Source organism: Apus apus, chromosome 17 (assembly GCF_020740795.1).
Source record: "Apus apus isolate bApuApu2 chromosome 17, bApuApu2.pri.cur, whole genome shotgun sequence".
NCBI lineage: Eukaryota > Metazoa > Chordata > Aves > Apodiformes > Apodidae > Apus > Apus apus.
In genome coordinates, this window is record NC_067298.1 from 2895843 (window position 1) to 2911270 (window position 15428).

At 48.6% G+C, this 15428-nt stretch overlaps 1 protein-coding gene across 1 annotated transcript in view; it reads left to right on the top strand.

The window, feature by feature from the left end:
* Positions 1–12204, top strand: part of SHISA6 (shisa family member 6) — a 231728-nt gene extending 219524 nt beyond the window's left edge. Inside the window, exons 5-6 of the mRNA XM_051634681.1 lie at positions 1909–2061; positions 7111–12204. Coding sequence (XP_051490641.1) covers positions 1909–2061; positions 7111–7661 — 704 coding nt within the window. The 3' untranslated portion in view covers positions 7662–12204. The remainder of the gene's footprint in view (positions 1–1908; positions 2062–7110) is intronic.
* The last annotated feature ends 3224 nt before the right edge of the window (positions 12205–15428 follow it).

Consider the following 15428-nt stretch of genomic DNA (forward strand, 5'->3'; position numbering starts at 1 on the left):
TGAACGATGGGTGGTGGATTTCAAGGTGACTTCTCATTTGCCAAGATCATTACGGTCTGCTCCTGACTGACTGGATGGAAAAAGCAGTAAGAAGATGCACTGCTCCTGTCCAAGCCCATCAGATAAAAGTGTGGCACTTAATTTCACACACCTCCTGCAAGCAGTCAATTAGTGTTCCTGCTTTGGCACTGAGCACAAATTCCATCCATATGACTGGGGTTATTTCAGCACGTCCAAACCTCCATGCAAAATGGAAATTAGATACAGGTTCTGGTTGAGAAATTTGCAAAGAGATGTTACCCCAGGGTCCTTGCTACACAAGCACAAAGAGGAGTGGGGACATAGTTGCAATGCTGATATAGTCTCTGTTTACTGGATAATATCTAATCAATTGTTTCCAGTGCCCTGATGAATAGGATGCTCTTCCTAATCCTGCAGTCAGTCTATTAGACATGGATTGAAGTCACCAGCAAGAAAATAATGTTCTCAGAGAGATGACACAGTAGCTACTTGCTCACTGGGGTCTATGTCATAGAATCATAGAATCCTAGAATCCTAGAATCCTAGAATCCTGGGGTTTGGAAGGGACCTCTAGATCATCTAGTCCAACCCCCCTGCCAGACAATAATCCTGACAATGTCCTTTTTGCCAGACAATAACCCTATGTCAGGAGTGCAGAGACATCAGCAATAGGAAAGCAGAGTTTGCTAACCAAGGTGGTTATGGTGTTGTCAAAAGGAAATTTTCACCCTTGCTAAATTCTGTAGGAAAGTGCCTTGTAATTTCCCAGATCTGGGGAAAAAAAAAAGATGATGCTCTGGCAGAGAGCTGGGCTGTTCCTTTTCTCCAGGGTGGCTGACATGGGCTGTTGAGCCCAGAGGACAGGATGCAGGTGCCTGCTGAAGGAGCCAAGACCCTGTTCAGTTTCATCCCCCCTGTCCCATGCTGTGCTGGCAGTGGTGGGGGATGGCAAAGGATGGGGTACCCCATGCTGGTGCCAGACTGGTGCTCAAGGAGAGGGGAAGCTGTTCCTCCACTCACACCCTGGGCAGAGCTGGGAAAGAGCTGAAGAAGGACCATTTGCCATCCAGCTTGCAAGCAGAGGAGCATGATTTCAAGAGCAGACAAACTGCAGGTTGCTTGGGCCTGACTTTTAACATCCAGGCTCAGTGCTGATCTTTACTGTCAGTGCCCTCAGCACGAACACCCTGACAATTCTGGTACCACCTGGGGACTCCCACAGTGGCCAACAACATTAAAATCAGTAGAAGGGCATCATCCTTCTCCCCTCAAGGATGGCACCTCCTTTCTTGCATCACAAACTGCTCCAAACCCAGCTGTCTGCACCCAGATCTGCACCCCACAGTTTCCCTGTGCGTGGCTGTCTCTGGAGCCCACCAGAACCCCTGGGGCCATGGAGCAGCCCTGCCCAGGACCCCTTCAGGTTCAGAGCATGAATCAGACATCTGGCATGGTGAAAGGGTAATTTGATCATCAGTCCCAGTTGCCAATACCCCACAGATGCATTCCCATGGCTCTGAGGGTGGGAAGGCCCAGCTTGCTGGGGTGAAGGCAGGTGGGGTCAGCCCACAGCACCGTGACACAGCCCTCCACAGCCACCCACCATCCACCAACCCCTCTATGCTACTGTGAGGAGGTCCATGTGCTTTCAAGGCACTAGTTTTCATCTCTCTAGTCACTGTGGAGAAGGAAGCAACACCACAGGATCCATTTTTCACCAGTCTGTCAGTGCCACTTTGAATTAGACCCGAGAGCAGGTCACTGCGGCTGGCTCAGCTACAGCTCTTCTCCCTGCTGGAGTCTGTGGGAATGGCTTGTCTCTCTCAGCTTGTTTTGGTGCACACTGTAGACATGCCTTTCTCTGTTGTGTTGGTTTTTTTCTTGCAGACAAGCCACGAATGAACAACATCCTTACTTCTGCCACTGAACCCTATGACCTGTCCTTCTCCCGGTCCTTCCAGAACCTCTCTCACCTCCCGCCGTCCTACGAGTCTGCTGTCAAGACCAACTCAAGTAAATATTCTTCTCTGAAGAGACTAAGTAGGTGTCAGCTCATTTCATTTCCTTTGTATCTCATTTGCTTGTAAGCTGCAGTGGGCACAATGCTAAGGCAATAACCTTCTCTGGTGCTGGACTGCTCAAGTTGGCAACTCCAGTAATGATTCCTTTGACTGTCGCTTCCCATCTCATTACTGTGAGAGCACACATGGTTATTTGCTTACTGACCTCCTTGTTGTGCTGCCTCCCACTGCTTCTCCTCCTATCTGCTCCTGGTAGTCATCTGGGAATCCTGTTTCTCTCTGCCAGAGTCAGGATGAGCCAAGGCAGCTGCCTCAGATCAGCCCAGCTCGCCTTGATGGACCCGGGGCAGATAACTCACCATCTGTGGGGAGAGCTGGGACCAGAGGACAAACTCAGGCCAGCAGAGAGATGCTGAGATGGTTGGGAGCACCTATTTCAACAGGAGCACATCTGCCTGCCCTGAGCTGTGCTGCCATCATAGGTTGTGTGTGTCTGGATCTGGTCCTGAGCTGGGCCATTCACTGATCCCTGGTGCAGCTCTGGTTCTGCAGCTCAGTGCCCACTGCCCGGATCACACCACTTGGTGTCTGTTCTTTCCTGCTGTTTTATTCATTGCATTGTTTTCCCAACTTGCCTGCAATGCTCCAGCCCATCACCTTTACTGATGGCACATTTTGAGCATGGGTGGGCTTATGAAATGAGTGATATCTGGGCAGGCAGATGCTCTCTCCAGACACCAGGTTGGTAGTATGTCTACATGAATATCTTCTGGATGCAGCCACATCTTCACACTGCCTCATTTAGAGAAATAACTTATGTTTATACTTGCAACAGACTCATCAAAGGTAGGTGAGGATGAGGAGCAGATTCTGCTTCCTAAGTCTATCTAAGATCTGCCATTCCCAACCTGGCCAGCGAAGTGAGACACAACCAATGAAGTGTCAGGGAGGCCTTTGAACTGTCCTTAATGAATCTCTGGGTGGAAGATTTTCCAGAAGAAAAGATGGAAACATAACACACAGGAATCTCAGCTCACTCCTTGGTGCTTCCATGTGGGACTTATGTACATGCTTAACACTGAGACAAACACATTTGATGTACTTAAAGGCAAGCGTGTGGTTAATGGTGTTGGAGAACAGAGATGAGGTGTTTCCTGACTGGAGCATCTTCCCAGCACACAACTCTGCTTCTGCCATCAGCTTTGTGTCCTGGTCACATTCTCATCTCTGCCTCCCTGGGGAGTGTGCCCAGCTTGGGCAGGGGAGCTCCAACCCTGCTCAGCTCTGCTGGCATTTGAGAGCAGCACCATGGCTGCTTCTCCTCCCAGAACAAAGGCTTGAAGATGTCCAGGTCTTTTAGAAAACAGGAGGAAACAGGTTGCTGGCTGCATAGAGAGCCAAGTCCCTTCCAAGCAGTCAGTTTTACCTCCCCAGCTCCAACCTCAGGACACTGGGAAAAGAAAACCCACCTGGGATTGCTGCCTGCAAGCCAGGTAGGAGGATCTCTGAGGAGCAGGGTACCACCTCAGTGGGAAGCCCTCCACCAGCTTTGCCCTGTTGGGTGGGCAGAGCAGTAGGTGGGTGTGGGAACACACTGCTGAGCAAGAGCAGACACATTAATTCTGTCCTGCCCTGAGCTCCAGGGAATTGCTGTTCCCAGCTAAGTGAGAAAGGTCAGTCAGGAAGGAAGCTAATATTTTCAGGCATATTAAACCTTTTGGTATTGGCTAAAGAATCATCACAAATGACTAGGCAGCTTGAAAATGTTCGAGCCAATTAAAATAGGAGAGACAAGCCCAAAGATGAAATACACTGGAACTGCAGAGAAAGAAAAGCTATTACCTTTAAGAAAAGCAAAGCAATTACTGGGGTGGCCTTGCATCCATATATATATGCAGATATTTTAACCATCTTAGCATACAACCATGGGGAAAATAATTGTCCTTGGCTTTTCCACCCTCTCTTACCAGCAAACCACAAATGCTTCTTGTTTCTCTAATCATGGTGTCAGAGAAGCTGTGCTCCACCTTCCTGTGGTGGCATCTTAAACATGTTGAGAGGAGATGTGTGAGTCAGAGCACCCATCTGGTGCTCTCCCTCCAAAAGAAAGGGGGGGAAAAAGCTTCATGGGGGGCAAATCAGCTTACCCTAAAGCCAGGACAGGTGAAGGACTCAAACACTCCTGAAGTTTGGAGAGACCAGCCCTGGTCAATGTTCCAGAAATTGCCAAAGGAGGAAAGAAGGGTTGCAGGAGGGGAAGGGAGGCAGTGGGGGAAAACAAACAAACAATTAGTAAAAACCATATAGATTGTGCAGAAAGTGTGATTTCCAGTCATTCCTCTTCCACGTATTTGGAAACGATCAGGAAAGCCCCAGAAGTATGAGATTAGTGTTAAAAAAAAAAAAAAAAGAGCCATTTCTGTCAATCAATAGACCAGTGGTTGCTTTCTGTCTGCTCATCAATTATGGGCTTTTGGAATCCACTGAGGACACATTTCTGACTTTTTAATCACATCCATGAGGGAGAAACCTATTTAACTCTAGTTTTATTTTGGCTAACATGACAAATGTCAGTCATCACCTGAGCACCACCAACAAAAAAAGAGGTAGCAGTGTCAGAGCCTCACTACCCCAGTGAACTTGCTGGTGCAATGAGGATGAGATTAATCAGACCTGATGCTTTCTGGTCCTGGAGACATTTTGAGTTTAGCAAACTATGCAACCAGAGGACCACCCACTGGGTGAAGAATCTGGTGCCTCCCATCTCGCAAGCCTGGAGCAGTGTTGGTTTCCTTGCTTTCCCCTGGTGCAGAGTGCATGACTGCAGAGCTGAGCTGAGCTCCTGGCATGAAGGCACAGCTGCCTTCTCCATGGCTTCTTCAAAGCTCAGGATCTGCCACCACCTTTCCGAGGCAACAACCTGTTGAATGTCTGCCTGGTGCCTGCTTAAACCAAAATGTGGTTGTCCTGGTTTGAGCTAGGATGAAGCCAATTTTCCTTTTACTGATTTGTCCTCAAACCAGGACAGGGGTTCATGGGAAACTGCAGTTTCAGCTCTGATCCCTTCCAGGTAGAAACGTGAAGTTTGTCCACACCTGAAAATGTTCCTGGAATAGCTGTGCCAACATCCAAACGTGTCTCTTGCCATCACAGGAGGCTCTGTGAGCTTAGAAACACCTTTGAAATTGAGTCAGTCCCCTGGGTGCTTTAGCCACTGCCACCAAAAGGCCACATTTACAGGGTTGGAAGAGGGAAAAGAAGGATATTTTTAATGCTTCTCATTGGCAAAACTTTTAAAGCATAGACCACGCTGCATTTTTAATCCAAATTAGCAAGGAAACCTCCAACCACTTTTAATCAGCTGATTCTGCTGCCTCACCAGCCCTCAGACCACTGTAAACCTCACATAAACTGGTTTAGCTCCTGCTGGCAATTACCACAGCCAGGTGTGAGCATCCAAGCACAGCTCCTTTTGGGATGTTTCCGGCTTTAATTACATCTATTTCGAGTCACTTGGGCAAATCTGCTGGCACTTCTCTCATCCAAGTGCCAGAGTGGTAATTGCTCAGCTCCTCTTCTGCACTCAGCCTCAAGCACCACTATCCTGTGCACACACAGTGTCTGCAAGTCTGTCTATGGCCATGGGACAGAAGAAAAGTGTCTACAATTCACTCTGGCCATGTGGAATTTCTCCAGTCCTTCTCAGGCTTCCTAGATTGGAGACTTTAAATGCAAACGTGTTGGTGGCCAGGGGAGCTGCTGTCCAACTTTTGCAATGAGATGCTCTTCCAATAAGGTTTTTGATTGGAAAAAAACCCAAAAGACTCATTCCTACAATATATATTCTGGAGAGCAGATCTCAGCAGCAGCATCATGGCAGTAGAGGAGAGCTCTGGCAATCCTCTCTGCTTGGTGGTGTGTAGGCTGCAGAGGAGGGGTTGGCAGCAAGAGCGTTGCCCACAGGCCGTGCATTTCACCCCACACATTCTGAGCTTGTGCTTTTGGGTGCTGAGACAGGGGGGACTCAACCATCCACCTCACAGATCCTCCAAGTTATGTGGACAGTTCACAGGACCAGGAGGTGCATTGAAAGGAGTACTGAATGTGTGTGAGGAAATGAGAAAATCAGTGAGTGAGATCACCCAAGCACAGGCTGTTGCTTCCAGCACTCCAGGGTTTGGCTGAGGACTTTAAGGCACCAATGTGAAGGTCTTCTTCAAATTGCAAGTTGGTTGAATCAGATCATTCCAGCTACTGTAGGATTAAGGTGGAATCTCAGGGTACAACTGCAACAGCCAACCTCCTCTCTGACTCTGGAATGTTTGTCTGAAAGCCAGAAAGAGGAGGGTGAGTGTGTGGAGTGTGTGTGCTGATCATTTAAGACACAGAAGAAGCAAACTAAGAAAGAAATGTTCCGTGGGTTGAATTCTTTCATAGCAACCAAGGTATCTGATAAAAAGGAAACCTTAAGCAGATGATTTGGTGTCTCAGAGTGCCCCACGCCCACCAGCACTGCTTTCTGATCACATTTACAAATACTCAAGAATAGTAATTCGAAATGTGAGGAGGGCACTCGTGGGGTCCAGAGCACAACCACCTCTGAGGCCAGAAGTGAGGTATGAGTTTCCTCAAATGAGGAACTTGCCTGCCTCAGCTCACCTTCCCTGTGCTTTCTCTGTGAGTGTCCTGTGCAGGTGACATGATCATTTCTCCGTAACTCACTGCTTGTGTGCATCGTGTGACACCACAGCCTGGACTCGGCAGCACATGGAGAGTGTTGTCTCATGGTCTGAGAAGGTGTGATGCATTGCACAGGGACTCTTACCCACCTGGATGCAATGATAACTCTGTCTGCCACACGCCCATGGTGACACAACCCACGCAGGGCTGGCGTCTCTCTGATGGGAGGCACCCTGACCTGGATGTTGATGTCTACGCCAGCTCCTGGGAGATGGTCCCTCAGGCCTCCCCAGGAGGCTGCTCCAGGGCTGTGTGATGTACACGGCTCATTTTCACCCCCTGGGACAAAGCTCTGATGTTTCTAACTGTTCCCTTTCCTTCCCCACAGCCGACAAAGAGGCTGATGAGTACTACATGAGGAGGAGACACCTGCCCGACCTGGCAGCCCGGGGCACGCTCCCTATCAACGTCATCAAAATGTCTCAACAGACCAACCACAGGGACAGGCCCCGCCGTCCCATCAGGGCCATGTCCCAGGACAGGGTGCTGTCTCCCGAGAGGATCATGCCCGAGGAGTTTAGCATGTCCTATGAACGGATCCTCTCGGATGAGCAGCTCCTGTCCGCAGAGCGTCTCCACTCCCAAGACCCGCTGCTCTCCCCGGAGCGCTCGGCTTACCCCGAGCAGTCCATGTCCCGGGCCTTGTCGCACACAGACGTCTTTGTATCCACGCCCGTCTTGGATCGCTACCGGATGACAAAAATGCACTCCCATCCCAGTGCCTCAAATAACTTGTACAACACCTTGGGGATGAACCCCACCTCGGCCAAGCGCCAAGCGTTCGCCTCCCGACGGCACAACACGGTGGAACAGCTGCATTACATCCCAGGGCACCACCACCACTACCGCACGGCCAGCAAAACAGAGGTGACTGTTTGATGTGACCTCCTGCATTGTAGATACTCCTTCAGGACTGGGGTGGCCACAGCACCCCCCCCTTCCCCCCCATTCTGCAGTGGCCTTATAGGCCAAGGTAACCTCTAATAACTCAGTGTCTGAAAAGACTTCTCTGACGGTCCCGTGGTGTTTTGAGAGCCGCCCCTTCGGTGGTGGCAGCAGAAGAACCTGAGCAAGCAAAGAGGAGATAGTGAGGGGTAACAGAGGAAATTTCCCTGACGTGCATCAGTTTCTGTCAAAGAAAGCCATAGTAGTAGATGGCTCCTTCCAAGGGCTCACCTGCATTATCTCATTGTTTTTCTGGATTTAGGACTTCTCAGTTGCTACAAGCAGAAGCAACCTGCAGCCCAAGTCTCCTGCAGCCCAAGGCAGGGAGGAGGAATTCCCACCATCCTGGTGGGAAGGGGCCCTGTTCTCAGTCCTCATGCCAGTCCTCGTGTTTGGCCTTTCTGTAGCAAGTAGGCAAACTTCTGGCTGCTGGCCACCACCTCCAGACCACATGGTATCAGCCAGCACCCAAACATCTGTTCTTCCTCACCCTTGGAGTGAATTCAAGAGCAGACTTCCTTAGGGGACTGGCAGATCTAGGGACAGGAATAGCCTGGCTGAGAAATCAACTTTTAGTTTATATTCAATAGACTCGTAAGATAAAAATATACTAGTGCCTACAAATCGCCTGCTCTCTCAGTGTAGGAAGTAGTGGGGTTGATGTGTTCAATAAGCACAAATATGCTGAAATGCTTGTTAGACCCTTTTCTCCACTCATTCTAGTATCTTGGCATCTCCAACATGTAAATAAGAAGGAGGAAGAGGGTTTCTCTTCCTCCAGCTTCTTGCCACGGCTGAACCTAAAGCACCAGAGCTCCTCCAGCTTCACGCTGCTGACCTGAGCTGGGGCAAGTCCTGACTCCACCAGGAACCCTCAGGACAAGGCTCCCACACCTTTCACCTGGCCTCTCCAGAAGTTTATTTTCCTTATGGCATTTTCCACTGGCCCAGTTCCCCTGCTTCTGAGCATACTCTCTCCTCTCAGTTGCAACCTAGGTCTCCATATGTAGCAGATCCTTTTCTGGCCCTTAGCAGAAGCACAAAGCTGAGGGTGTCTCTCTACCAAAAAAAAAAGCAGGTCAGGAATTTTCCATCATTCTCTCTCCACCTGATGGCCCCCCTAAGAAAACCTTCCAAATTCCAGTTCCACTGAGTGCCAAACCTAACCATGAAGACAGTTACATTTCATGCATATAAATTATATATCCAGCAGAGTTATAATAAATGGGCATGTTATATATCTGATATAATGCTGATTAGATACTGTATATTTGTAAAATCTATAAAACGTAGACTTGTGGGTCCAGAATTTGTGAGGGGTTTATATTTGGTTTTCTAGCCAGATTGGGCTTTGCATTTATTTATTTATTTATTTATTTGTGTTCATTTGGGTTTGTTTTGTTGGGTTGGTTTGTTTGGTTTAGGGGGGTATTTTTGTATGGTGGGGTTTTTTTGTTTGTTTGTTGTGGGTTTGTTGGTTGATTGGTTTTCCTTTCCTTTTTATTTGTGTTCCTGTCATAGTTTTGTGGCCAGGAAAGGGTCTCAGAGGTTCTGAAAAGACAGGCAGACTCAGTGCTCTACCAGTTAGTGCTGGACACTCTCCAGCACTGGAGGTCCCACCACATGCACACCTCCATGCTGCCAGCCCAAGGATGGGCATGCTCCCTCCTCTGGGTGAGGTGGCCACTGACTTCAGAATGCAAACTTCTTCACAGAATCCCAGGCTGGTTTGGGTTGGGTTGGAAAGGACCTTAAAGACCATCCAGCTTCAACCCCCCTGCATGGGCAGGGACACCTCCCACCAGCCCAGGTTGCTCCAAGCCCCATCCAACCTGCCCTTCAGCACTTCCAGGGATGGGGCAGCCACAGTTTCCCTGGGCAACCTGGGCCAGGCTCTCACCACCCTCACAGCACAGAATTTCTTCCTAATTTTTTTCACTCTATTCCCATACTGCTCCTCTCTCTTCATGTCCTACATCCCCACACTGAGCCTTTTCCTACATGGCTCTTCAGTAAACTTCGTGTAAACTAGCTCTGCCCTCCTCCCTCCCCTCAAATACCTCCCACCTCCTTGGCCTTAATGATGTTCCCAGCTCAGCACTGCAGTCCTGTAGCACTCAAGGATTGTAGGTTGTTGTGAGCTTGAGTCTTGTGTGGAGGCTTTTGATGCAGCACTGGGTTTTTCTGGTGCAGGGCAGGCAGGAGCAGCATGTTGTCTTTCCCCAGTGAGATTTAGAGTGGGGTGGCCATGTGGCCTTACTCTTTCCCAGACTATCCTGGTGCTGCTGGTCCTAGTTCATGAGCTTTCTTCTGCTCAGCCTGAAGGAGACTGTGTTCAGAAAGGACCCCATCTGTGAGAAGTGCTGGGGCTTTGTTTGACAGAAACTGAGCTGGGAAGGAATAAATTAGAGTCTCCGTGGTTCAGAAGGTCATCACCATGCAGCCTTGGGCAAAATCATTCTGGACAACAACCAGAATTGTCTGTGGATCAGGGTTGTAGTTCATGGCATGGGAAGGACAAGAGAGAAAAGGCTCACACCTCATCTCCTGACCCCTTCACTTGATGGACACTTCTCCTCCCTGACTACCTCCAGGCTCCTCGGTTCAGTCACTGGATATTTCTTCACAGAAGGCAAATCCCTGTCAAATTATTGCCCTTGCTGACCTTCCCACAGACTGACGTTTGTGACTTGTGCAGAGAAGAGAAATGCACGTGGCTGATGGGGAGGCAGTCCCTGCTGAGGTTCTGCGGCCCCTTCATTCTGTCTTGACCCAAGAAAAGCCAGGATCTCCCCCTCTGCAAGCAGGGAGATGTGAACACTGTGGGAGAGGAGAGTCCCCCTTAGAGTCTCCAGGAGTTGAGGTGGCAGAGCTGGAGGAGCAGAGGTGACCATGTGAGGCCACGGGTAGGTGAACACTCCTCTCTTCCCATTTCCATAGCTCTTTGTCTCAAGCTCTAGTCTTCATCTAAGTGTTCCATTTTTTAATCAGCTGGACTAGATGCAAATATGGAAATGTTTCACTCCAGTAGCCCACGCAGATGCTGTGCCATGCTCCAGGCCACTTGACCTCAGAGCCTTTTCTTCTTCTAACAAATACCACAGGCCCTCTGCTAACTTGTCCTACCCAGGCAAAAATCCTCCAAAGAAATCTTAGCCCCCATTTCCTCATCTTTTCCACCCACTCAACTGTTTCAAGCAGATGTGCTTGAACCAGCAAGAACCACAAAAGAACCATCAAAAGCCTTCCTAGGCCAAATCTTCTTCAGGGACTCTGCCACCACCAGAGAATACTGTCATCAGGTTTCTTTGGGAAGGCACCATGCCCTGGATGACCACAGTGTGTTCCTGGGCACCAGCTGTTCCCATGGCTTGCCTTGTGTGCTGCAACAGGTCAGCAGCTAGAGCAGTGACACTTCAGCACACACAGGTCTTCTTGGGTTATTTTATCCCTTATTCTTCATTCTGAGAGTTTGTCACCAAACAGACACTTGGCCCAGGACTTGGTGTCATGATCCACAGTCTGGTCCTCAGCACTTAGGTTCCCCGTGGTCACCATGAGATGATGATGGTGGCACTTTCCTGTTCCACAGAGGATTTATGAAGGTTCATCCCAGGATGTCTACAAAGTTCTTCGAGACCCTCTCCCAGCAGACAACAGCAAAGCAGTTTTATTCCCCTAGTTTGTCACCATTGTCCTGCCCCACCACATCTGACGTGTCACAATGAGGTGTGTGTCCAGAATGAGAGGGCTGGGCTGGGGACGTCCAGATCCCCAGATTTCCCACTGCTCTTCTTCTGGCCAGGGTCCCCAGCAGGCAGCAGCTCTGAGGGATGCTGCTACCTGCTCTTGGACCTTCCTGCTTCCTTCTCCTCACATCTGAGTCCCCGTAACATCCTGCACTCAGGAGAAGAGCAGGAAGCAGTCACCTTCCTCTGTACAGTAACATAAAACCTGCCTTGATGAATCCAATATACTCCGAAGAATTTATCTGCCTTTTTTCTACAACCCACAGGTGGAAACACGTGTGTGGAGCATCCAGTTCCCAAAGTCCATGTGCAGGGACTGGGGGAGGGGGATGTAGAAAAGATTCTAGTATTTTCCTACAAATTGAGAATGACTTGCATTCCCCAAAAAGCAGCAGATCCGAGTGAGCTGCTCTGGGTTTGATATCCCTCCCATGAATACAGACAGATGTAGGTACACGTAGATGCTCACAAACACATGTATATACATACCTACTGTAAAATGCAATCATCAAGTTCTGACTGACCCTGAACCAGTCTAAGCTTCCAAACTCTATTGAACCACTTGGAAATATGGAAAACCATTTTTCATCAGCCACAGGGATCGCCCCGTGGAACAGAAATTTGGCCATAAAAGTCCTTCTCATGCCAGTGAATCGTGTTTGAAGGAAAATGAAATCTTTTTTAAATGTTTTAATGTTCCTTTTATAAATGATCTGTTACTTGGGGATTGGGGGGTGGGCGGGTGGGAAGAAACAAGGACAGTTACCCAGGACTGAGCCCTCCTTTCCTGGCTTAGGTTTAATTTTCCATCTTCTGTTCTGGTAGCCTGGCTGGCTGCCAAGCTGGTCCCATGAACCTGAGCTTCCCACGTGCATATTTCTGTTCTTGTCTAACAGAAGCATTCCCACCAGGAATCTGCAAGAGCCTGGCATCCCTTGTTTGCATGAGATGGGAAGTTCCTGGTAGCTGGGAAGATCTTTTTCCACCAACAACAAACAGAATCATCATGAAATAGAGTAACTTGAAGTGTTCTAATTCGTGAGCAGTTTTGTTTCAGATGTAGTGCTTAGTCTGGAAGGAAGGACCCTGCTGAAATAGATTTAACACGTGCAGATTTCATGTTGGAGTGAGCAGTTAGTAGAGGGAATATGTGAGAAAGGGGCTTAAATATTTTCCTAAAAGTGTTGTTAGCAATAAGTGTTGGGGCTGCTTCTTAGAGAGCAGCCCCTCCCGTGCTGTGTGTCCTTGAGCAGATGGTAGAAGGTGTTGATCCCAGGCTCTGTCAGCTGGTTCCTGCCCGTGGAGGAGATGCCCTCACCAAAACCTAGCTGGGAAACCCCACCTACACTTCACCCCTTGGCAGCCCAGGGCCAAAGGGCCAGTTGGACCATCCTGTCTGAGCACCTTTGTGTCCATCTGAACGAGATCCCTGCTCTCAGCAGTGAGGGAAGCAGCACCCCCTGTCTCCACCATGTCTGGGGTCTCCATCCCCACCCTCTGCAGGGGGACCCAGACCCTCCATCCACGCCCTCCAAAACAGCTCCTGACCTTCTGTCTGCAAACCCCATTAGACATTTTTGTAGCAAGAACTCCTTGGCTCTGAGAAAGACACTTCCTACTGTAACGTTTTTAGTTGGGGGGAACAATATTTCCTATGAGGGGTTAAGTGGATATTTTTTGTGCTTTAGCCCAGTTTATGGATTCCATGTTTATTATACAGTAGTACTGAAGAGGAAGTACATTTGTATCTGTAACTTTGCACAGACTCTTGGTTCACCATTAAACAAGCTTCAAGATGAGCAGTATTTGACTGTTTTTCTCTGTATTATTCTCGTTGTTATACTTACCTGTAAAAGCACATTCTGTATGTACTGTAAACAAAACTATTATCAGTTTAGTAAACTTTAGAGTCTTAAGGATTTTTTCCACTTTTTGTCAGTAACAAATATTTATGGATTAAAAAAAAATAAAGGCAATTTCAACAGATGAAGTGTTTCTTTTTTGATATCTATTGGGGGAAGGGGGGGGGGAAAAGGCCATTTTCTTGGCAGCCTCCCCAGTCTTTGTAACCAGCTTTTGAAAGGTAATTCTCTATATTTCTGTGTGCAGTTAAATATCACCTATTAAAGTGAATGCTACCAGGTCTGGAAGAGTCATTGTTTTTACATATTTATTTACTGCATTTCATCATCATGCCATAAATTAGCAGGGGGAAGAGCAAGACATTACTGTTTGCAGGAAGATTTTTGCCATGCGAGCCTAGAAGGTTTGAGTTTACAGTTGCCCTTCTTTCATTTTGCATTCCTAAGCCACGATTCATTCTGCATCTAGGAAGCCTTGTACTGCAAAGTCAGGACTTGTGAAATGTCCCATCGTGCTGGAGGCCTCAAGAGGGCTTTGCTCTTGGCAAGACTCCACCCAGGAGTTTCCCCATCGTTCTTCTGACAAGTGCCAAGGAGACCAAGGCATCTTCCTCACTTAATATCAAATAACATTAATATATTGATATTAAATAATATTAATTATATAATATTAAAAAAAATAAATGTTCCCCCACTACTACCACAGAGGGTGAAAATGCATTTTCATTTCTACAAGCTCCAAGCCTGAGGTTTCTTACTTTTATATCTAGGTGGGAAATGTGACAAGGTTTTTCTCTTGCTTTTTGTGGAGGAAATGGCCAACTTTATACCTCCCTTTTCATAGTGATTTGCCTTTATCCTTATTCCAATTTGCTTACATTAAAAATAATGTGCGAGCTGGTAATTGGGAAGGGCTGACTGGGAATAAAAATCGTGGGGGCATCAGCAATTCCTGCCTCAAGACCCTTTCACAGCCCAGCTCTGGGAGGGGACCAGGGCAGATGCTGGTGGTGGGGCTGCCAGCAGCTCCTCCCTGCACTGCAGGGCCCTGGGAGAAGCTCCCCTCATCCAGCTGTGCCACATCTCTGCCCCTGCCCCTTCTCTGCCACCTTGCAGAGATGGCACTGAGCTCTAGAGGAGTGCTGCTGAGATGCCACCAGCCAGGGACCCTTCCCCAGTGCCACCTTCACGTGGTGCAGAGGTTGGTTATCCCATCACCACCACTCACCCAGGAAGCCCCAAGCTCTTCCCTGCAGCATCTCCTCAGGCTTAGCTTTCTGGTGCTTTGCAGCTCAGCTCCAAGAGAATAACCAAGGTTTGAGGAGCAACACCTCACTAGCACCAAAAGAAGACAATTGTCCTCCAGGGTAGGTCCAGGGGGAAGACAAGGCCTTTTTGTGGCCAGGTTAGCTCTTGGAGTCTCCTACCTCCCTAAGAGCAGAACTCAAGTCAGCAAAGCATCATTAGCACTTCCTAAGAAACACATGAGCCCAGCAGAGTTAATTAAAATCCATTTTTAAGGGAGAAGTTTCATTTTGCCTGGCAGTTGTGTTCATAATTACCCAGCCCTTTGTAGCACTAATCAGTGGGGAGGGAGCAATGGGGAATTAGCTAATTTCTCCACTTCCCATAAAAGGTACTGAAGAGAACAGCAGGATTTATGGTGCTGAGAGCCAGGGATGACTGAGATGAAGCTGGAGCCAATTCTTACCTCAAAGGGCAGTAAATCCCACTGTTTCCAATTCTTCTAATAACACATTTCAGTGTTTTGGGGAAGAGTTTGGTAGCCAGCTGTCTTTGCTGGCCCCACCAAGTGATCTCTGCAGGATCTCTGCTGGTGGCCCAGAGTGGGGTCTTCAGTGGCCTGGGCAGGTGGCACCACCCCAGAGGAGGTCCCTGCCAGCCTGTCCCTCTAGTGCAGAGTAAGACTTCAGGTGTGTGACTGGAGGGACACCTTGGTGGATGCCATGGAAGAGCATGAGCTCCTGGCCAGCCCCAGGGCAGGTGGTCACAGCCAGTGCCCTGCTCCTGGGAAATGCAGCAGGATCTCATTGAATCATAGAATCGTTCCGGTTGGAAGGGATCTTGAA